This window comes from Colias croceus, chromosome 16, assembly GCF_905220415.1.
Source record: "Colias croceus chromosome 16, ilColCroc2.1".
NCBI classification, from domain to species: Eukaryota; Metazoa; Arthropoda; class Insecta; order Lepidoptera; family Pieridae; genus Colias; species Colias croceus.
In genome coordinates, this window is record NC_059552.1 from 4,032,905 (window position 1) to 4,058,136 (window position 25,232).

Here is a 25,232-nt window from a genome sequence, read left to right on the forward strand (position 1 = left end):
TCTTTCTAAGTAGAGGTAAGTTTATTATATTCTATATTATACATTATTTAGATAAAGAGTGTAACAGAAGAACAGTAAGGTAATAGAGATATTGGATCGAACTTTTACACTTTTAGAGTACCAACCAAAAAATCGTAGGTTCTTATATATAAAATAAAACACGTTTTTTTATAAATCGTTTATTCATCATTATCATCATAAACAATTAACACATCATCCAGAAACTGTGCTGGCGGCATTAATTAATCTGGTTGATACCTTGCCCAGCTAAGGTACCATATTATGGACATAACGTGACAGCAGCAACCTACAGTTCTTCTTCCTACTAAACAATTACAACAATAAACTGTTATTGCTTCCCTTCCTATGAGAGCACTAAGTGAATATATAATAAAGTGAATATATATATATATATATGAATTACATATACACCTATATAATTATATATGAATTACATAAAGTTTTTCTACTCTGGTATGCTTTTATATGAGTATAGTGGTATATAACTAAGATATAATTGGATAAGAGTATTTATGTACTAATAAGGGTATATGAATCCATATCAAGTTATATTAAACCCTGATCAGGAATTTTTCTTTAAATTTTAAATTATAACTTTATAAGGTTACATCAGGCCATATCAGAATCTATTAAGAAATAATCGAAAATTAAATAATATGACCATATCAAGCTATATCAAGTCTGACATAGACATATCAAATTGATAAGGCTTGATCTGGCCAATTTTATATCAGGTAAATTGACATTCACAAGCGGTTTATAGCACATCTTCTTTTAGCTTACATTTCTTTCGTTTATTATCAATCTGTTCAGCTATCACCAGAATGATCACGCCAGCAATATTTTCTTACAGCCTAATTATTTTTTGACAGTATTTTGATGTTTGCCTCTTATTTCTTGCATTTTGTTACGAATAGTGTTCAAAATCAGCTGTGAATCAAATTCAACCCAATTTTGTTCAGCCGCATGCTTTTTAACATAGTCCAATAAAACGGTTCTTGCATGTTCATCTAGACCGGGCCTTACACTTGTTCCCTCCAAGTCAAATGCATTGGCTTTTTTTCCAGTTAGAGAACATATACTTAATGCATTCTCTGTAAAAATTTCTAGTAACAACTTTCGTGCAAGGGTTTTGCTGTCTTTCGACGTTATTTTAATATTGCTTAGTTGAATGGCGTCTATGTACACCCGTGAACGTGGTAGGAGTTCAACGAGGCCAATTTTCTTCTCCCGATGCTTTAGGGTCCATTTTGAGTCATTTGGATCGTACTCTGGTGGTAAAGTAAACTTGCGCGCTTGGCCACGGATCTTATTCAGTGGATTATTATTTTTAACTTCAGTACCGTCACTGTTGTGTTTCTCTTCTTCCTTTTTTTGAGTATCATTTTGTACTTTTGATCCGGTTGCTTTATCTGAATCGTTTTCATTTATATTTACGTCCATCATACTATTTTCTAACTCTTTGACTGCAGTATCTAGATCACTAATATCAGTATTACTGACTTCATTTGTTAGCTCAATCAATTCTTTTATGATTTTACAATTGTTCATAAACGTAAGCAGCATTTTCTCTAATACTAATTGGTTTTTTTCAAAATCACTATGAAGTTGTTCCAATGTTTCTTTGAAGTTATCACCAAAGACTGACCGTAGAGCTATGATAATTTGCCATTTTTTCATTAACTCTGGAGGGTTCTTTGCAGAAGAAACAGCAGTTCCAACTTTAGTTTTCTTTTGGCCCATTCTTACCTCAGTATTAGACACGTCTAGTTGCTTTGGTATTTCTTTACTCACTGGTTCCGGATCACTGTTTAGAGTTAAAGTTGTATGGACTTTGTTTGTTTCTGAGCTTGATTGTGATTCAAATACTTTATTGTACGATGTTGATGGTACATCTGGAATGAAATTTTTAACCATTAGCGACCTAATCAAAAGAAATACTTTTAAATATCAACAGAACAATACATACCTTCAACTATCTTCATGCTGCTCTGCTCTTGATCAAATATTTTATTCAGTATCTTGATATAGTTGCTTGCGTCTTTATAGGAGTCTAGAAAAAATTTGTTTTAGTACTTAAAACATGTTGAATACTCTTTAAGACTTGTATTATTGACAGGGAAGTATCTCCAGTTCAGAATTAAATTAGATAATTAATTACTTAATTAAGTCAATCGCAGCAAAATAGTTTTTGCTAGCAATCATAGTGGAGCTTGAACCGTTTGCCAAATCGTATCAGATACTATCTGCTCGCTACCCAAAAAAGAGGCCCTACAGACTATAGTGAACACATAAAACTATAATGGTTACAACTTACTTGTACTGTATTTTATATTAGCCAAAAAAACTGTCCCGTTTTCTGAGAATTCTTGTTTCTCAACAAGTTTCTTTATTTCTGATAATTCTTCAACGGGAAATTCAACAAGAGCTGGACCATCTGATGTTTCACGTAACCTTATCCAAGAATTCGGAATGCAAACATATTTTTCAGGATCTATGTATGAAGGTTCCAATAACTCAATTACATGAAACTGAAACTCTTGTTGTTTACTCATCTGAAAATAGATCATTAAATTAATCAATACAAATGCAAAGCATAAATAAATAGTGCGGCGCCCGCGGCGCCTTTAGTTTTTACCAGGGGGGGGACACCTAGAACTAGAACAAACTGACCTGACTGAACCTAGAAAGCGACGCCATCTATACTTTGACGAGTAAAAACGTATTAAATCAGTTTATATTAAATCCCCAAAAGATGGCATCGCACTTTCTAAAGTTATCGGAAATTGTATAAAGACATTTAAATAAATGGCAGTTATTCTTGAAACATTATTTTATTTTAATAGATCGAATGCGAAGCTTACCTTTTTTTTTTAAATTCCATTAAATAATTTTGCGATTTTAATCGTTTCATATTTTCATATGGTAACAAATTAATAAACTTTCAACAGTTTCTGAAAGCTTCTCAGTCTTAGATTACAAAATAAAAGACAGATGGAGCGTTGCCGAACTAAACCGAATGAGAAACCCAAGAAGCTTATATCCTCTAATACACTGGAGATTGCACTATGACCTTGAACCATGAACTTGAAACAAGAAACTATGACATTCAATGACGTCAGTCATGTTATTTGTCTCTTTCTGTCGAGTGACCACGCTGGTTTGTAAATTCAGGATTTTTCAAAATAGAAAAACTAAAAATCATGGTCTATAAATAATAACGACATATATTTTTTAACAGTATTTATATTATAATATTATGGTCATACTCTATAGGTAGGTACATACAATTTTAATTGGTACCTATAGAATGATAGTTATAAATAACTTTTGGCTACAAAGCTTGGATATGAACCGATATATAGCATTAACATCCTTTGTAAATAGAGGAAAGTTGTGTTTTGCATCAGATGCTGTTTACCAAATTGTTAGCTACTCAGATCTTCTTTTTAAACGCGTTGCTTCGACGGGTCAATTTCAAGCCAGAATCATCAAAGAAAAACTGTTTATAGCAGCCTTGCACAAATTTCAGCTAACTTTACAAAGTTTATTTTTCAAAAGGTATTTTTTTCTGGGTCGTAATCCTCAGTAACCTTGATGGGCACATATATTTCTTTTTATTTTACTTTTTGGAAAGCTGAAATACGTAAAACAAAAAAATATGAGGTAAGTTAAAAAAGTATAAATTTCAATGTAAAAACGAACAATCTTATAACTACATGTGAGTGCAATACCGATGTCATGTGTTGTTTCATTACTAGTAACAATCTTTAAAATGGTGTTCTAAATTATCATCATAATATTGTTATACAATATATTGTCTTCGCTATCCATAAAAACTCGTCATCATGGTTACCTTACTTGTTAAATCTGTTTATTGAAAACTTGTTGAAAAATGATAAAGTATTAGGGAAATAACAAATTTAACATGACTGCTTACTAAAATGATGCTAAATTAGACAATTTTTGCCATTGAAATGATTCTAAACAGGTAAATGCAGGAGTATTGAGGAATATTGTAAATAACGTAAATATACACTTGCCTGTGAAATTCTATGCCAGAATTTGGTGTCCAAACACTTCTGCAATTTTGCACAATACAATGCATTCTTTATATTCGGAAAATATTCATTAAATAAGCAACAATATTAACTTAAATATTCGAAGCGATGCAATTTTTTTGACACACATGCCATATTGACAAAGTGAGAGTTGCTACAATTTTATTATGGTGACTACCCATAATCAGGGAGTATCGCTTTTTAATAATTGGTTCAGATACTTAGTTTATTTAGCATAAATAATAATTGTCTCATCCAACAATGCTTCTGAATGACGTTGTTGGCAATTTATCAACAAACTCATGTACAAAAACTAACCTTTTGCACAGAATATTACAGTATACATAGTAGCCTTGGGAAAACTTCGTATTAACAGTGGCAATACCAAGTTAGGTGTGAAAGTGATAAAAAACATGAACTGGGCAATATTTTCTTGTTACACGTCAATGTTCATACCGAAATCTCCAGTGTATTATGGGTACCATTCACAGGCGCACCCATCCGCTGGATTTGTAGCTGGCGACAAGTCCGCGGACAAATCTGCGTGTGTATGTGTAGTTGTGCGCGGCTCGCGGCTCGGCGCGGCGCTCGCCATCTGGAGACGGAGAGTGATAGAAGGTGATAGACGTGTAGTGTGTGGGCGATGACGGATTTGTCCACGGATTGGTACGGCTCGGGGCTCGGCTCGCGGTGCGTGTAGTGAATGCCGGGCTTTAGATATAAGCTTCTTGGAGAAACCGAATGATTTATCGTCATTTTCATCATTTTCAATAAAGCTATGTGTGCTGTCATTTCGCCGCTGCACTGTACGTACACAGTGCTTCTGTGTGCGTGTAATGTTACCGGATATTGAAAAAATTCCCAAATTTTTCCCCGACTACGGAAAAAAGAGGGTTATGTTTTTCGAGTTTATGTATGTATGTATAATATTTCTTTGACACGCACTGCAGTATAAACCGTTGGACCGATTTTGAGATGTGAGGTTTCATTACAATCATCTGAATTACTATGTTAGTGGCGGTAGTGACGTAGGACACATAAATTAGCAGTCAAGTTTTATTTTATTATATTTTTTTTATAATATTGTAAAAATTCTTTTATTATATAAAGTACCTGCCTACTAAAGTTATATTATATGGACAAAATAATTATATTCAATTTTTAATTAAATAAATCACACAAAAAAAGTTTCAATATTAACTATAATAATTAAATTATTTTTTATTTTTCAAATATATGAATGCGAATAGCGGTAGTTTTTAGTCGAGAATACGGGACATTTTATTTTCATCATGGAGTTCACATAAATTAAATCGCTAGCGAAAATGACTATGACGTTTATAAAAGTAACAAAATAATGTATTATGCTTTTTAAAATAATCTAATAATGATCATGAACCTTTAGTGCACTATACAAATAATCACATTTACGATCGAAAAATCCAACAGCATTACCCTGAAGATCTTTTAACCATTTTACCGTTTTACCAATAAAAATGGCAAATTCATTTTCAAAATACTGGCAACATACGTTGAAGTTTTGTATTCCTTCATATCTGTAAAATTATTATTCGTTTATAGAAATAAATCAGCCAAATAATCTACAGAAAACCTGTGAAACGATGTTTCATCTTTTTTTTTGTTTTCGGGAACAAATTTTACAGCGTTTTATTATCACAAGACAGCATTTTTTTACTAAAATTGCAAACCCTTTTTGACGTATTTCATGACACTATATGCGCTATAGCACTGGTGCAGCGACGTATTTGCTTTTGATTTCGTATTTTCATATTACTTGCTCTGTGGTATTTTCTTTGACAAGGGCGACTGGCGGTTGTCGTGCTCCATCTGTACTTTATTTTGTAATCTAAGTTCTCAGTGTTGTCCTGTGGTGTTGTGAGTTGTCTATAAGCATTAAGAAATCAATGTAGTAAAATAAGACAAATGAAAACCTTTCTATATTCCCTATTTTCAAAGTTTAAATGAATTAGAACAATTATCTCAGATTTTTAATTCACTATCCTATAGAACTATAATTCAGGAAAATATTTTACATAAAAAATACTGCGTCTGATTTAATAATTATTTTGAAAACATTTTATTAATTATTGACATGAAAAGTGTAAAATATGATTTATTAATTGGTAACATTGACTAACTGAAAATATTTTGTTCATTGCAATTCGCAGATCACAAAATACAGGGTGTCTCAAAAGAAAGTTTATATTTTGTGGATGAATAAAAAAAAAGTAAGCGGTGTATTGAAAAAATGTTTATTAATTATTAAAGTGCATAATATGGGAATTTATTTCTTAAAAATAATATCGTTCAAATGCAGTCCATTGCGTTCAAGACGGGGTTCTTGGCAAAGGCCGTTTTACCGGACATCCTGAAAAACCTACTTACAGAAAATTTGTTTTATTTTTTTTTTCTAGAATAGTATTTTTTAATCAATAACTATCACTAAAACCAATTTAGGTCATATCTGGGTACATTATTTCAGGGCTTGCCCGTTGCCGTGTTAGGGGTTAATGTCATTAATGTAGAGTGACACAAATTTCAACCTTAGGTATTTCTGTGTTGACGTTCACAGTTATATCTATCGAAAACTAACGCCCTCTGTTGTGGAGTAGCTGAATGTTTTCGAATTTGGAATTTCTGAGCAAAGAGAAACAAAACAGCTTATATACCTAGGGATGTTATACTAAAATAAACCGTAACATGGTGCGTTAGGGTACATATTGAAATGCTGAATTTATGACCTAAGTCAGTTTTTACTCAAATTAAGCTGTCCAATCAATGGCATAGTTTACTAATTGTAGTGTACTATATAACTATCGGTTTAAATGTGTGGGTTTGGCGACACTGGTTTTCATACGAATAAATTATGACATTATAGCACTTCTATTTGTTTTTATGGTACGGGAGCTAGCAACGTTTTAAAAAAAGTCATTTTAGTATAGTTGGGTTTTTGATATACTGTTCCTCTTGCTATTTCGGTTAGAGTCCGGGCTGTCTGGCTGGCCGCAGTGGTTGCGTTTATTAGTGCGCATCTTATCTGCACAGGAAAATATCCTTAATTTAAAGTCATTTTTTAACGCGTAATTTTTAATCTTTTGCCTTTAGATAGATCCATCGGACATAATTTTTTTATTGCAAGACGTTTTTTTCGTTGTAAAATAGGTGCCATACGCAATTTTTATTTCAAAATAACTAAAATGTCATCGAAATAAGTGAAATTACATCAACATGAGTCCGCTTAAAAGGTAAGTAATAACTTTATTATTTATATTATATTATCCTTTTTTAATACTTATATTGAATAATTAGTAAACTAATATTTTTAATAGATGGTTTCATATTTATTACACTTTTGGGTATAAATATGTATTTGATGATATTTGTATTTTCTAGTGTTTGATTTTACGCGAGTATTATACATTTAGAAATTAAAGACTCGGGAAAATAATACAATGAATAAATCGCATTTAAAATCCGTTAAAAAGTCTTTAATTTCTTGATGATATTTGGTTTTTATCAAGTTTACATTAACGTCCTATTTGTGGTTCGTTGGGAAAAGAACGCAACATGGTAGATTGTTGCAAAAAAATTGTAAATAGTAAAATGAATATTATATATAGTATAAGTAACACAGTGATTACTTATCCTTCACTGGGACTCATGTTGATGGAATTTCACTTATTTCGATGATATTTTAATTATTTTGAAATAAAAATTGCGTCTGGCACCTATTTAACAACGAAAAACACGTCTTGCAATAAAAAATGTATGTCTAATGGATCTATCTAAAGGCAAACGATTAAAAATTACGCGTTAAAAAATGACTTTAAATTAAGGATATTTTCCTGTGCAGATAAGATGCGCACTAATAAACGCAACCACTGCGGCCAGCCAGACAGCCCGGACTGTAACCGAAATAGCAAGAGGAACAGCATATCAAAGAACCAACTATACTAAAATGCTCACTTGTCAACGTTGCTACCTCCTATACGATTACTGTTCTGTGAGTAGGAATAATTCATCTTCAGTTAGAGCCAGCACGCACGAGCAACTTTGTCTCCGCAACTATTTTGTCTCTCCCATCAATTTGTATGGGGAGTTGCGTCGCTACGTGCGCGCACTTTCATACTAGCCCATGGGTGGGAGAGACTAAATAGTTGCGGAGACAAAATAGTTGCGGAGACAAAGTTGCTCGTGCGCGCTAGCTCTTAGAGCCAGCGCGCACGAGCAACTTTGTCTCCGCAACTATTTTGTCTCTCCCATCAATTTGTATGGGGAGTTGCGTCGCTACGTGCGCGCACTTTCATACTAGCCCATGGGAGGGAGAGACAAAATAGTTGCGGAGACAAAATAGTTGCGGAGACAAAGTTGCTCGTGCGCGCTAGCTCTAACTCGCGAAAAATCTGACCCCATTTATAAATATTTTTGTTATCGTAAAAAAATTTTAATAAAAAATAATTTAAATTTTATTTTCAAAATTTGTATATTATTAGAAAATTTTGACTTCGGAAACTTTTCTGGCTAATACAAAGTTTTATCAAATTCCGTTTAGTAGTTACTGCATCTACATGTAACCCTTATAACTAGACTCCTACAGTTTTTTTTAATGTATAGTTAAGTAGATATCTACCTTTGTTTACTGCTAATTGATGAATATTTACTACGTCAATAAAATCAATAAGCTTCCGCACATTATCATGTAAATTTATTCAAATTCTCAAAACCTTCGTAAAAATAGAACTTGTAGAATGTGAAGAATGTTTTTAAACCTTTGATCACGACTATGAATACAAGTATTATTCAATCTAATCAAAGCAAGCGACTTCAACATGAAAAGTCCGCGAACAGTACGTGCGAACTAATTTTAGACGCGAGTGACAAATTGTTGTCGACTAGCGTATTCGCTTGTGATCACCCCAAATCTTAGTATAACACTGGAAACGTACTACTAATGTTGTATTGACTTCAAGAAGTTTGAATAGCTTTATTACAGTGTAAATATCGTGTTAAAAATGAGGGCGAGAGTCCGTAAAAGTGCTAGTTTTCAAGAGTGCCGTCATGTGAGCTCGGCCACCAGCGATGCCTCTACATCATCGAGTGCGTCTGAAAGCTCTGATACACCATTGAAAAAGTAATTACATTTTTAACTAATTCAAAGTAGGTTATCTCATAAATAATATAGTGAATAATCGCGTTATTCTTTTATAGATTAAGGAATCTTACATAAACTACCGGAAAGGTCAAAGGTATTATGTAGATATATAGTATTTAATTTAAACTTTCTATAATCACGTGTGTATTCAAATTTTTATCGTCAGACGTCACGTGTTTACCATCTCTACATATTTCAGAGGCTAATAAATATTTACAGCAACGCGGATATTTTCTGTTAATCTTCTGTTTATTACTTCTAAAGTACTTTCATTAAAAGATAGCAAAATATTTATGAATGACATGAAATTTGACGTACTCGGCAGTTGGCAGAAGTTTTAACGAAATGAGCTTTTACGCACACTATGAGCTTTTCTTATAAACAAGTTGTTTTTATAATTTTTAGTTTTTTATAAATATTTTATTAAGTTTAAAGTATCCAGATTTTAACACCTAGGTACTTAGCTACATCGTCATAAGTCTATTTGCAATAGGGTTCGGTAATCGGTGTTTTTCTTTTTTTAACTTTTAGTTTTATGATTGCACATTACACAATAGGATTAATTGGAACACAAAAGAATACTTATGTATTTCTATTTACCTAAGCTCTGTGAATATAGTTTTCGTAGATACAGCTGCAGCTGTAGTTGTACACGACACGTTATTTAATTTTTTCTCTTCGATATCCTACCCAGTTGTTAGTTTCATTTATATTTTTATTAAATTGATACAAATTTCATTTTCAGTGCATAAAGTTTAAATCCAATTGAAAATGATTAAATTTTAAAATGACGGAATAACTAGTGTTGTTGGCATTATAGATATTGTAGCAAATAGCAATGGATGATTCACAAATTTCATGTGATAGTGATTAAGTAATTTTCATGTATGATAATTATAGTGAAATGTGGAATGTTAGATTTAATCGGCTGCTCCGGTCGGCGGTAGCCCGGCGCTGGTCGTACTTCAGGAAGCAATCAGGGCTGAGGGCCAGGGGTCGCTCCGTGTCTGACGCGGGGCTGTGTAGTGCTGTTGATAATGGTATGTAATAATTTATGGAGGTTAATTTGAATAACTTCTATTCCACGACTCATAATGCAAAGCATTAAAGCTCTCTATGATCGAAAAAATTGTTTCGCCTTGAGCAACACACGAGTGGTATTCCTAAATCTGCACACCATTTTATAGATAATTGAATGGAGATTAATAGGTACTGTCTGGTATGTAAAAATTTATGCATAAAATAGAACCGGAAAAAAAATGTAGAAATTGAAAAAAAAACAAAATTCTCGTCAATCAACACTTATTTTGGTTGAAATACGATAGGTAGTAAATTAGCTAATAAATATATGATTTAACCCGTGACGCGTCCTATGAACAGGCGGTTGTTCATAACTAAAACTGTACTGTAGCGTCCTGCGTACAACCGCCTGTTCATAACGCGGCCAATGACTTTGAATTATTTAGCTATATAGGTGCTATGAGGAGATTGGTGTTGAAAATGGTTTTATTATCAGGTAGCGACGTTTACCTACTAAAATAATTTTCTTCTTTTCGTACGAATGAGCATTACGAGTCACTATAGTCCTGTATAGTTCCCGTTCCAGTGGGATTTCCGGGATAAAATCTATCCTGTATTAATCCAAGTTACCCTCTATACAGGGTTACTTGTAAAACACCGGCAACCTCGCAGGACTAGATAGCTAACATCATAAGCAACAACATTTGTTCTACGACTTTTGATAATTAGTTAGATTTTATTTTCATACAAAAATAAATATTCATATAATTTTCCGTTTGAATATTATAAACTCTACGCCTCCCAAAAATTACGTAAACAAGAAGCGAACGAGAGGGGGAAGGGGGCGTCGCGTCGTCCATCCGATAATGAATAGAACATAGACTTACAAATGTTAGGAGAGTACAATAAAAGTTTAAAAAATCAATTAAAAATAATTTATTGCGTTATGCCAAAAGTCGTAGAACAAATGTTGTTACTTATGATGTTAGCTATCTTGTCCTGCGAGGTTGCTGTTGTTTTACAAGTAACCCTGTATATTGTGTGCTAAATTTCATTGTAATCAGTTCACTAGTATTTGCGTGATAGAGTCACAAACGTACCTACTTCCATCCTCACAAACTTTCGCATTTATAAATTATAATATTAGCAGGATAAGATAGGATGCACTTTTGGAGTTTCCAATTTACCTCATTAGTATAATTTTTCGAATATAATAATAATAATATAATAATATTTATTTATTTTTCCTCAAAAACTTACAACGACAGTTACAAAGTATTACATAGTATAAATTGGAGAGGACGTCTGCGATAGGCAAAGCCTGTAATGCTGATCGCCAGGCACTCACCCAGTCGAACCGTTTAATATTTGCGTAGTAACATAATATTAAAAACATGAAATAAACCGTTTAGAGGTACAAAACATAGTACAAAAGAGAAACAAAAGGGGAAATATAATATCTTAAATGTTAGATAAAAATTTAACATTTTACAAAAGTTAAAAAAAAGAACAATTTATACAAGAATAGATTTGGTAATATGGCGCTATAGCGACTATAACCACCTATAACTACTACTAGTTGGAGTAGTCTTTGACCCGAATGAACTTTACCACCAAACGCAGACTTTTGATTGTTCGTTTGTTTACAATTTATCATTATGAGGAACATAGCTTTTGACTGATTCAAACAGGAAAAATCACACAACAAAATTTTGGCTCAGAATCAATATTGCATATTCTACGAAAAAATAATTAAACAGTTACACATTTCTACATATTTTGTTGTTACCTACATTGGAAAAATCTCTTTCTTTCTGAGAATACTGCCAATACCAATTAATGGAATTCTTTGAAGATTTTTTTCTTGTATCTTGTACGTACTCATAACTCATTCGATTTCAATTATCAATTAGTAATATTTACTTATACCTACTTTCGGTAAATATAGTTAGCTCAAGACATTGCTTTTTAAAATTTGAGTAGGTATACTTACCTACCTAGCTATTATAAACTGTAGAGATTTTTAGAATTGAATGATTTGATTATTCATAAATGTATGAATAATTTGAGTTTTTTGCCGACGCTCTTCTTTGTAGAAACCTAGAAACTGCTTTCCGAACCTAAATCTACATACATTTTTTAAACATAACTTTAATAAAAATGTACGTACATATGTTATGAGTTATGACGATTCAAAAGTGCTTCTAGAAGTCTTCTTAAATAACATTTTTTGGTTTTGATTTAATGTTTGTGTTTAAACTTTAAATGGTAGAGATATCTATATGTTATTACCCTAATCATACTTTTTTTCAGATCTAAGTTATATGACCATGCCAGATATGTGCCAACGGCTCTCCCTACAAGCACGTAGTGGATCGGCGCAATGCATTGTACCATCTCTATTATTAACGTAAGGATATATTCCTGCATTTTAGATATTAATATTAATAGGTCGAGCTCGCTTGGTTATCCAGACTCTGCTAAATGTGTGTGTAATGTATCTTTGTAATAAATTTCATACAAACCCCATCGGCAGTTTGGCCAATGGCCATACCACCATCTTTCTTTGCGGAATATTACTGACTATTTATAATAAAATATTATGTCGCTTTGAATTACCTACTTACTTTGAAGAACTATTTCTTAAATTCTTAACATGCCATTTTTGCTAGGTAGTAGGTAGGTTATAATTATATAAAATCACAAAGTTTAACATTAACTAAATAAATATTTACCTACATAAACTGTTTATTAACAATAACCTTCATTTCCAAAAACTACTTCGCTAAAAGCATTTTAAAATTAAGAATTGGGACATAACTTACACAATGTCGACTTCCGTTTAACCGTGACTACCTTGAAATAGATAATACTAAATTTAAGATTATATTAGACTAGATGCTCCGCGCGGTTTCACCCCCGTGGCTCCACTCATGTTGGTCGTAGCGTGATGATATAATAAAGCCTAAAACCATTCTCGATAAATGAGCTATCTAACACCAAAATAATTTTTCAAATCGGACCAGTATTTCCCGATATTAGCGCGTTCAAACAAACAAACAAACTCTTCAGCTTTATAATATTAGTATAGATTGGATCTACTTTCTATCAACTAGATACCTATGAATGAAGGGACCTAATTTGATCGAAAGAAAAGCGTAGTGAATACCTAAGTACTGTTATTATGTACCTAATTCATCTTAATGTACTTATCAACTCTTTCAAATAGTTTTTGTGTACCGGAAGTCGAACCCGGGACCCTCAATCGGCTTTAGCCTACAAGTCACTAAGGCGGTTTTAAGAAAAAAAATAATTTAATAGTAATTTAAGCTATGCAGGAATTCGTAACATCAAATAATGCTAAAAAGTAAAAAGCCACAATAAAACTAAATACGAATACGAATAAAATTTACCCAAAATCCTTGTTTCTTCAGCATTCAAAGGCCAAAATTTAAACATGTGATGTTAAAAATCTCACCTTATCCTGCACATTGTATTGTTCTTCGAGATTGAATTATTGATCTGATCTTTGCCTTGACCCTTATAAGAATGATACGACAGTAAATGTTGAATAATAATAAGGCGTTTTCGATTGGTAATGAATTTTAATGATCGTCTTTTGAAAATATGAGTAATATTTTATTATAAATATTATGTAATATTTTACAGATAAATATAAACAACTGAATTATTGAAGTTTATTTACTTTATTGTAAAAAAAAATATTTTTACGAACTACATACATTGTGAAGAATGGACGAAAGTATGTTGTAGTATAATTAATCATTAGTTTCCAAAACCATTTCTAAAGCAAACAAGTTTTACATAGTTACATACTTATTATGTACATGTATTAGCATTTGAGAGTCCAGAGTACGATTTATGCAACCTATGGATGCAATTTCAATGGGAAAATAAATGTTTTTCCTTCCTCTAACCTCGAGTTTTATGTAGCATCTACCAAATCATTTCTTTCTCAGCATAATATCTAATTTTAAGTGATTTAATATGAATAAATAAATCGTACTAGTGAAAATTACATTAAATATGTAGTATTTACAGCATAAAAAACACACGTAATAAATAAAATGGTCAAAAATTAAAATAGACTAAAAGAACATTATTTTGTGGTACCATACCACTCCCACTTACATTCCGATTCATATAATGTCACCAGTAACCATATCTGCGAATAAGGTACCTAACTAGTGGGTTATTTTAGAAATTATTTTATTATCTATCGATGACCCGTTATTGTCGATGTCTTGGTGTGGCTTAAAAAAAAGATTAAAATATATCTACTTACTTATGTTACGATGCTTAATATTATATAGGGAGACACATGATACACAGTAGATAGACGCTAGAAAAAATAGAAAATTCTTTTTTTTTTAATTAAGGTAAGTACATATTTAAATAAAGATATATTTTTTGATTTACCATTTGCTTCCTGTTTCACTTCGATAGCTCTACATTGTAAAACATGAAATCCATAGCTCTACATTGATAATTACATCGGAAATAACGTTTTTTTTAATGAGGTGATAAAATAAAGTTTATCGATTTGCCATCTGTCACCTGTTTCACCTCGATATAGTAGATCTTAAATCACCTGAAACATGAAATTCCAATCATAACTCTACATTTATAATTGTAAATTATTTAGTGTTTCTAATATAGGTACGTCTAGGGGCTAGGCGTACTGTACTGTTTGTACTTGTGTGTTGATACCGAACGAAGCAAGAGCAAATTTCTTATAATATATTATAGTCCCAGCTCTGAGGTAAAGTGGTTGGAGAGGCTCTAGGCGTAACGGGCGCTTAAATGTATACTTACCTCAAGTGTTATTTAAGAAAACATCATTCAACAACATTGAAAGCGATGAATTTGATTCATAGATTTTGTTAAAATTGCAGAAACGTCAGGAAATTGCAATCACACAAGGTATAAAATATGGAAAACATAACGTTTTATTTTTATTGCATTAAGTAGTAACTAGGAACATTAAATTTCTCCAAAAAATATCTTCCCCTTATTTTCCTACGGAGCATGTAAAGTTTTATTTCATTTGTGTCCAATAGATGCGCATATTCTAGTTTTTCATTCCTTCCACGGTGCTGTTTCCTTCCCTAAGTTGGGGAACTTTCCAATTTCCAACAATACGAAAATCAAATTGCCGCCATTTTGCTCGCTGTACATATGATTGCAATCAATAATATGCGCAATGCACCACGGCGCATGTTTCTCTAGGTCTAGGGGTGCTGCAAACAAATTTAAGTTTAAAACATACTCATTGAAGGCTTATTTTTCAACGTCGGCTCCTTACCCAGATGATGTCCACGATTTGTAGGGGATCGTAACAGTATGGTGTGTGATATTGTGAGCGAAAAATACACGGAAAAATAATGGTGATAGTCAATGAAAATCCATAATACCACGTTTGTTTAGAATAACATGCGTATTCCTTAGTCGAGTGAAGTGAGGGTCGTGTGATTGTTGACCTTATAGTAAAATAATCCTTTCGAACAAGGACTTTAATTCATAAAAATAATCCGTTACCATCATCAAATTAATAAGGAAAAATATACACATAAATTCAGGTGTTTGCTGTATTTTGAATGAGGAATTTCTAAATTAAATTTCATTGCACCCTTCCATTGCGTATTAGGTTATATAAATAAGTGTAAATTTAATCAAGTGAACTGTTTTATTATAAAGCAGCGTAGGTGTTAAATCTCTACTCTGTTACGTAGTAGGTGTAAGCAGTGTTATTATGGTTTAAATATTATAACCTACTTAAAATGAATATTATCTCGATAAAGTCTGAATAGTGTCTATATCGGGTATAATCCTATGAACTTGTAAGTCATCGAACGTGTTACAAGTCCACATTGTTTGGCTAAACTCGGACAAACCTGGATGTATTCCGTTATTATCATATGTTTTTGAAGAATATTGTCATGTTATAAATTTATTAATCCTTATATCATGTCAATCCTGGATTACGGTTTTCTGTGCCAATAATATAAGTTTAAATCATTAAATTTCGTGCTATAAAAGTGTACATAAAATATCAAGTCATTAGTCGCTTGAAGAGAATATTTCGGTAAGTGTAGCAAAAATAAAAGAAGTCATTTGGATAATCAGATTTAAATTATGAATTAGTAGTTCTTTTTATCCCTAGAATAATTTAAAGTCCTATTTAATTCCCCTCCTGAAAGCATTTTCACCAAGACCTAATGATACCTAGTATAATTTTAGACAATCCATGGAAATGAATACATACGCAATTAATACATTAACATTATTCTCATCCAAATTGGTAAAACATAGTACACAATAAAAAATAACTTGAATAAAAAATTGCCTAAGTATGATGTACAAAATTAGATTACCAATAGCCCTGCAACCTTAAAGCCATAACAATGCTACAAAGATGAAAATATATAATTTGCATGAAACGTGTTAACGATATTATAAAATGCCCTTATATTATAACATGATTATACCTATACATAGGTATATGAGTGCATAGTGCTTAGCGTACAAAATTTTTAGGTAATCGGCATGGAGTTCGCCAGGTTCATATACCATCTAGTAATCGAGAATTAGCGCCTGCTTGCAGCTTTTCAGAGCTTAAAATGCCAAGGTACTGAATATATGCAAGCACATCTCTTTCACATTATAATAATTATAGTTATAGGTTTTGTATTATGTATGGTTTTAGAAGCACGTATTTATCGTTTATTTGCCTGTTTTATTATTGTTTTATTAACAAGATTTTGTCTTGTTGTTTTTAATGTCTGGTGCATGGTTTATTATTTTTGCGGCTTTATTGCAAAAAGAAGGAGTTAATAAATGTAATTTCTTAATAATACATTCAAATAGTTACTTATATCAAATATTATTTTTGGAATAAAGCCATAATATCTTATCGTATCTTTTATTTAAGGTAAGTTTGATCTCAAATAAATATTATTTATGTTTTGTAATAGGTATTGTTAATGTTATATTATGGTAGATAATATTGTATAAGAATACGCTTAGGTATATTATTATCAATAAAGCTTCTGCTTTTTATTTAAATAATTGATGTACCTACTTAAATATTAAAATATTTTTGTGTATTTATATCCGTATTTGATGTGATATATTCGTTTTTTGTAAATCAGTTTAAAGTAGGTAGGTACGAGCTTACGTAACGAAATCTCTAAAAAAGCTTTGCGTGTCGCTATCTTTACAATTTCGTTTCATGTACGCAAGATAAACTAACAATTCCGCTGATTTCCCAGTCATAAAATGTTATGCTAAATGCTAATATAAACTACTATTGGGTAAATATTTATTTTCAATATCGAATATTTTTTACAAGCTTAGTTATATTTTAACATGTTTGAACTTTTTACGACGATCTTCTCCGATATCCCAATAGTTAGGAACAAAATAATAAATATCTATTAGTAATAAATTATCTATTAGACTTACCAAAACAGATATTATTCAGTCACAAAATAGATTATGACGATTTGTTCAATAATAATCAAAATACACCAATAAAATAAAATAACATACCCTACAACACACACTATTCTAATTTCTATATATAAAAGTACCTAATTATTAATTAATTTATATCATAGGTCGGCTGGTGGGTCCGGCAGTTCGCACGGCCTCGAGGAGGCGTCCGACGGCAGCGACGCCGACCGACCGCGCCGACACCATCTACGGGTACCCTCCACTGTTTACCCGGGACAGTAAGTTTTATTCTATACTTATAGCTAACACTTGTATTATAAACGAACAACAAGCAACTACTCACAATTGTTCATAAATTGTCCGAAGCAAAACTCTGCCATCGCAGTTCGCGTGTGTTAGGCAGCTTTCTAATTTCTAATAAGCGTAGGTAAACTTTGAAAATGCCAGGAAATAATGAAGGTTTTATGCAACTACGGACATTTTTTAACTAAACTGTCAAATTAGCCGATTAGATCTGATACATCTGTAGTGAGCAAGAAGCTTATATCCTCTAATACACTGGAGATTGCACTATGACCATTAACTTGAAACAAGAAACTATGACATTCAATGACGTCAGTCATGTTTTTTGTCTCTTTCTGTCGAGTGACCACGCTGGTTTGTAAATTCAGGATTTTTCAAAATAGAAAAAACTAAAAATCATGGTCTATAAATAATAACGACATATATTTTTAACAGTATTTATATTATAATATTATGGTCATACTTTATAGGTAGGTACATACAATTTTAATTGGTATAGAATGATAGTTATAAATAACTTTTGGCTACAAAGCTTGGATATGAACCGATATATAGCATTAACATCCTTTGTAAATAGAGGAAAGTTGTGTTTTGCATCAGATGCTGTTTACCAAATTGTTAGCTACTCAGATCTTCTTTTTAAACGCGTTGCTTCGACGGGTCAATTTCAAGCCAGAATCATCAAAGAAAAACTGTTTATAGCAGCCTTGCACAAATTTTCTTTACAAAGTTTATTTTTCAAAAGGTATTTTTTTCTGGGTCGTAATCCTCAGTAATTTTACCCTTGATGGGCACATATATTTCTTTTTATTTTACTTTTTGGAACGCTGAAATACCTAAAACAAAAAATATGAGGTAAGTTAAAAAAGTATAAATTTCTTATAACTACATGTGAGTGCAATACCGATGTCGAGTGTTGTTTCATTACTAGTAAAAATCTTGAAAATGGTGTTCTAAATTTCATCATAATATTGTTATTACAATAATATATTCTCTTCACTATCCATAAAAACTCGTCATCATGGTTACCTTACTTGTTAATTTTGTTTATTGAAAACTTGTTGAAAAATGATAAAGTATTAGGAAAATAACAAATTTAACATGAATGCTTTCTAAAATGATGCAAAATTTTACAATTTTTGCCATTGAAATGATTCTAAACAGGTAAATGCAGGAGTATTGAGGAATATTGTAAATAACGTAAATATACACTTGCCTGTGAAATTCTATGCCAGAATTTGGTGTCCAAACACTTCTGCAATTTTGCACAATACAATGCATTCTTTATATTCGGAAAATATTCATTAAATAAGCAACAATATTAACGTAAATATTCGAAGCGACGCAATTTTTTTGACACACATGCCATATTGACAAAGTGAGAGTTGCTACAATTTTATTATGGTGACTACCCATAATCAGGGAGTATCGCTTTTTAATAATTGGTTCAGATACTTAGTTTATTTAGCATAAATAATAATTGTCTCATCCAACAATGCTTCTGAATGACGTTGTTGGCAATTTATCAACAAACTCATGTACAAAAACTAACCTTTTGCACAGAATATTACAGCATACATAGTAGCATTGGGAAAACTTCGTAATATCAGTGGCAATACCAAGTTAGGTGTGAAAGTGATAAAAAACATGAACTGGGCAATATTTTCTTGTTACACGTCAATGTTCATACCGAAATCTCCAGTGTATTAGATATAAGCTTCTTGGTAGTGAGTTTAGTTGTTTATACTTTATAGTAACATGCGAATCTTATATAGGAACTGCTGGTTGGAATTGAAGAATTGTCAGTCGTCTATCACTGCGATATTTCCTGTGACTATCGCGGCTGCGTGCTTCTATCTATCTCTCTATATCTAGATTTGTCTAGAAAAAAACACAAAATAAAGATTTATATAAAGAACTTGAAAAATATGAGTAATTTTGGTCGCAAAAATTAACATAGTATGAAACTAATTAGCAAACAGGTTACTGATAAAAAATTTTAGAACTCTGATAAATACTTTTATTTTTTGCGCTTATCAAAGGCCAATAAATGTTTAGCCTTACGTAATGGTGTGTTAAATACCACAATGTCGTGCATATTATGCTACTTCACGGGTACGTTTATCAAATGAAGGCGAATGAAATTATAATTTAATGCATATCGTTTTGGTAGAGGTAACACGATCGCAGTAAAATTTGCTAACAATTGTTATTGAACACCTTTTCACTGAACAATAAATTGCGTGTTAAATGATTTTATTTTCTAGAAATAATTTATGAACTACCTATTGTTTAATAATAATTATTAAGTAATTACCTATATCTATTAGAAAATTTAGACATATACATACTTTTGATTACTTACAGTAGGTACTTACTGTCCCCGAAATGCATTTTGGCTGATAATTTAATAACTCAGCCCCCAGAATCACAGACACAATAGAAAATCTATTGTGTCGTGGTCAGATCGGGCCGTTCGCGTTCGGGGCTCAATGGGTTAATAATAATTTTATGTAACTAAATAGTTGAGTAGACACATATAAATAAGTATATGAAGGATAATATTTTTTCTACAATACATACCTAAACTGTTTATAAAATAATTACCAACGTAGGTACTAGGTACGTCACAAGTGTGATGACCGGTCAAAGGATGCACCATTGATAATACTTCTCCCGCTAAGATATAAAGTACTGAAAACAATACAGTGTTGTATGAATTCCCTGGCTTTGTTCCAACCCTCCCACCCTGTCTTTGTAAGCAACTAATTGCGTCTAGCCAGTAGTGTACTATCGCCATTTATTTTATAGATAATACCAGAATATCAACACGCTCGTGTTATTGGCCAACACCTGTTGATATTTGCTTGTCTATTAAATATCTTAGTAGGTACATATGCATATTCTGTGCAAACAAATAATTTGGGAGTCTGTTTGTCCTGTCTTAATACAAGTAAAATTATATACTTAATTTATTTAAAACTAGCTTTCGCCCGCGACTCCGTCCGCGCGGATGTCGGTCTTCGCGTGGATGGTTATTTCTCCATTTTGAGTACCTCTGTCAATAACATCTTATAAATATCTATTGGACCCAATTCCCAAATACGGCTAGGCCTATAACGGCCTAGGCCTAGGCCTATATATATACGCAACGTGTGTTCGCGGTTCTACGGAACAACGTCTATGGATAAAACTGAAAATTAAGATTAATTTTTTTCTACGTATTTTTCCAGGATAAAAAGTATCCTATTTTACGCCCAGGATAATAAGGTATAATTATACCAAGTTTCATCGAAATCGAACCGCTAGTTTTCACGTGATGCCTTCACATACAGACAGACAGACAGACAGACAGACAGACAAAAATTTTTTTAATCACATATTTGAGTTTGGTATCGATCCAGTAACACCCCCTGCTATTTATTTTTTCAATATTTTCAATGTACAGAATTGACCCTTCTACAGATTTATTATATGTATAATAATATAATAGATAAGTGTTATTTTATTAAAAGTTTACTTGACTAATTTTATCTATACATATAATAAATCTGTAGAAGGGTCAATTCTGTACATTGAAAATATTGAAAAAATAAATAGCAGGGGGTGTTACTGGATCGATACCAAACCCAAATATGTGATTAAAAAAATTTTTGTCTGTCTGTCTGTCTGTCTGTCTGTATGTGAAGGCATCACGTGAAAACTAACGGTTCGATTTCGATGAAACTTGGTATAATTATACCTTATTATCCTGGGCGTAAAATAGGATACTTTTTATCCTGGAAAAATACGTAGAAAAAATTAATCTTAATTTTTCAGTTTTATCCATACACGTTGTTCTGTAGAACCGCGAACACACGTTGCGTACCTATTATTATAGGCCTAGCCGTATTTGGGTCCAATCAAGAAGCTTATATCTTATACACTGGAGATTTCGGTATGAACATTTGACGTGTAACAAGAAAATTGTTGTGTTTTATCACTTTCACACCTAACTTGGTATTGCCACTGTTAATACGAAGTTTTCCCAAGGCTACTATGTATGCCGTAATATTCTGTGCAAAAGGTTAGTTTTTGTACATGAGTTTGTTGATAAATTGCCAACAACGTCATTCAGAAGCATTGTTGGATGAGACAATTATTATTTATGCTAAATAAAATAAGTATCTGGACCAATTATTAAAAAGCGATACTCCCTGATTATGGGTAGTTACCATAATAAAATTGTAGCAACTCTCACTTTGACAATATGGCATAAGTGTCAAAAAAATTGCGTCGCTTCGAATATTTAAGTTAATATTGTTGCGTATTTAATAAATATTTTCCGAATATAAATAATGTATTGCATTGTGAAAAATTGCAGAAGTGTTTGGACACCAAATTCTGGCATAGAATTTCACAGGCAAGTGTATATTTACGTTATTTACAATATTCCTCAATACTCCTGCATTTACCTGTTTAGAATCATTTCAATGGCAAAAATTGTAAAATTTTGCATCATTTTAGAAAGCAGTCATGTTAAATTTGTTATTTTCCTAATACTTTATCATTTTTCAACAAGTTTTCAATAAACAAAATTAACAAGTAAGGTAACCATGATGACGAGTATTATGGATAGTGAAGAGAATATTATATTGTAATAACAATATTATGATGAAATTTAGAACACCATTTTCAAGATTTTTACTAGTAATGAAACAACACTCGACATCGGTATTGCACTCACATGTAGTTATAAGATTGTTCGTTGTTACATTGAAATTTATACTTTTTTAACTTACCTCATATTTTTTGTTTTAGGTATTTCAGCTTTCCAAAAAGTAAAATAAAAAGAAATATATGTGCCCATCAAGGGTAAAATTACTGAGGATTACGACCCAGAAAAAAATACCTTTTGAAAAATAAACTTTGTAAAGTTAGCTGAAATTTGTGCAAGGCGTTTATTATAAACAGTTTTTCTTTGATGATTTTGGCTTGAAATTGACCCGTCGAAGCAACGCGTTTAAAAAGAAGATCTGAGTAGCTTACAATTTGGTAAACAGCATCTGATGCAAAACACAACTTTCCTCTATTTACAAAGGATGTTAATGATATATATCGGTTCATATCCAGGCTTTGTAGCCAAGAGTTATTTAAAACTATCATTCTATACCAATTAAAATTGTATGTACCTATAAAGTATGGCCAGTTATATTATAATATAATTAATACTGTTAAAAATATATGTCGTTATTATTTATAGACCATGATTTTTAGTTTTTTCTATTTCGAAAATCCTGAATATACAAACCAGTGTGGTCACCCACAGAAAGAGACAAAAAACAACACTGACGTCATTCAAGGTTATATTTTCTTGTGACAAGTCAATGGTCATAGTGCAATCTCCAGTGTATTAGATATAAGCTTCTTGGGTCCAATAGAATTTATAAGATGTCATTGTCAGAGTTACTCAAAATGGAGAAATAAACCATCCACGCGAAGACCGACATCCGCGCGGACGGAGTCGCGGGCGGAAGCTAGTGTAGAATATGTGTTTGTCAACCCCGATGATTTTTGCCGATATATTTTCATTGAGCGGTGTCAAAATCGCAAACTATCGCTAGATGATCAAACCCTATGGAAAAGGCGTAAATATTGGATAATTTAGTTTTCCAAATTTGATTCATCAATGCTCCAAATAACCCGTTACCCGTTACGATGATTGACGGTTATTATGGAATAGGATCGGTTTTGATTTGAAATTTAACCTCCTTTGTCGCAAGACAAGAGGGTCGGGGTCAATAGACTATGTTACTATCGAACTATCCCAAGATTACATAACGGTTTACATTATTATAGCCTAGAATTTTTTATAGAAAAACGCTAGTTTAGTGTAAAAATATAAATTGGACAATAAACTTCTACTACATAGAATAGACATCACGTAAGTATACAATTTATCATTTCTAAAGGTATCTTCAGAGTAAACGTAATAGTAATAAAAACATTTACTTTAGCAAACACGCAAAAAATAAACAATATCTTAATTAAATGCAATAGTAATTGTGTTCATGACGACGACTTTCATTCTTTTTGCAAAAATCTTAAATGCCACTACATTTAGTGATAACAGATCTCAATAAATGTTAAGTTTAACAAATTTAATATAAATCAAGTTTTAAAAAATGTTATCAAGGGTGAACCGGAATATAGAATAATAAATAAACGAACAAGAAAATCAATAAAGAAACTAACTTTCGCATGATCTTCCTTAGATAGACTTGGGCAAGTGTTTTTCTTATAATATTGGAGTGTTTCACAAGTATTAATCTATCCGGTTATTAACGGATTTTTTTCGTTGTCTTTCCGACTTGAATAATACAATGGCGACCGTATGACTAGAATGCGAATAGTGATATTAATTATTCATCGACAGTACTTGCGTACTTTTGGGACAACCAAAGGATTATATGCGAAACGGACAGTTGATTTTTATGTATATAACAATAACCGATTCCTTTTTAGTTTTTGGCTCGTGTTGAGAAGCAATAAATATCCCTTGACAAGATAACGAATAAATCAGATTTCTGCTTTGTTCTACTGAATCTATACTACATATATATCTATACCAATATTATAAAGCTGAAGAGTTTCTTTGTTTGTTTGATCACGCTAATCTCAGGAACTACTGGTCCGATTTAAAAAAATATTTCAGTGTTAGATAGCGCATTTATCGAGGAAGGCTATAAGGCTATAATATATTATATATCTTCACGCTTAGACCAACACGAGCAGAGCAATGCGGGTGAAACCACGGAGCACAGCTAGTACAAAATAAAATCTCTTTTACGAGAACAGTATATTTTTTACCCAATTGAAATCATGTTTTTAAATGATGTATTTGAAAAAAGTACTTTGTTATTGTTTAAAAAATTATATAATAATTTGTTTTCATTAAACTTTTAGATAACATCACGGCCACATTGTGGTACCTAATTAAATTTGAATACGTTTTGAAGATAAACTTTTATCTAAAAATTTTATGACTTACAAATAGAGGTGTACACTGTACAGTGTACACGTAATTAAGCCTTAAATCTCCAGGTAGGTAATAGCTAAAAGAAAATTATGCGGCCTTGCTTTGTTATAAATTACTTTCTTCGGCAATTTACATAATCCCACATATTGAATAGACAACG

The 25,232-nt window shown here is 31.9% G+C and overlaps 2 protein-coding genes across 3 annotated transcripts in view; one reads left to right on the plus strand and one right to left on the minus strand.

Annotated features, from left to right (window-relative positions):
- Window positions 1–668: 668 nt before the first annotated feature.
- Window positions 669–2,673, minus strand: LOC123698319. The gene is made up of 3 exons (XM_045644902.1): window positions 2,339–2,673; window positions 1,991–2,074; window positions 669–1,916 (listed from the first exon to the last, which is right to left on the minus strand). Exons 1-3 carry the CDS (start codon window positions 2,589–2,591, stop codon window positions 880–882), a joined length of 1,374 nt encoding a protein of 457 aa, XP_045500858.1. The 5' UTR covers window positions 2,592–2,673; the 3' UTR covers window positions 669–879.
- A 6,371-nt stretch (window positions 2,674–9,044) lies between these two features.
- The window catches only part of LOC123698316 (membrane-anchored lipid-binding protein LAM4-like), a 60,721-nt gene continuing 44,533 nt past the window's right edge, over window positions 9,045–25,232 (plus strand). Inside the window, exons 1-4 of one of the 2 annotated variants that reach the window (XM_045644897.1) lie at window positions 9,045–9,234; window positions 10,174–10,295; window positions 12,589–12,685; window positions 17,916–18,029. In XM_045644897.1, the coding sequence (XP_045500853.1) occupies window positions 9,116–9,234; window positions 10,174–10,295; window positions 12,589–12,685; window positions 17,916–18,029 (452 nt within the window). In that variant the 5' untranslated portion in view covers window positions 9,045–9,115. The remainder of the gene's footprint in view (window positions 9,235–10,173; window positions 10,296–12,588; window positions 12,686–17,915; window positions 18,030–25,232) is intronic. The other variant, XM_045644899.1, reaches the window with a different exon arrangement.

Excerpts from the sequence above, each read along its gene's own strand:
- LOC123698319 (XM_045644902.1), bottom strand. The coding sequence starts at position 2,591 with ATGATCTATTTTCAGATGAGTAAACAACAAGAGTTTCAGTTTCATGTA. Across the intron at positions 2,075-2,338 it reads TAATATAAAATACAGTACAA|ACTCCTATAAAGACGCAAGC; the intron begins GTAAGTTGTAAC and ends AATTTTTTCTAG. Across the intron at positions 1,917-1,990 it reads CAGCATGAAGATAGTTGAAG|ATGTACCATCAACATCGTAC; the intron begins GTATGTATTGTT and ends ATTTCATTCCAG.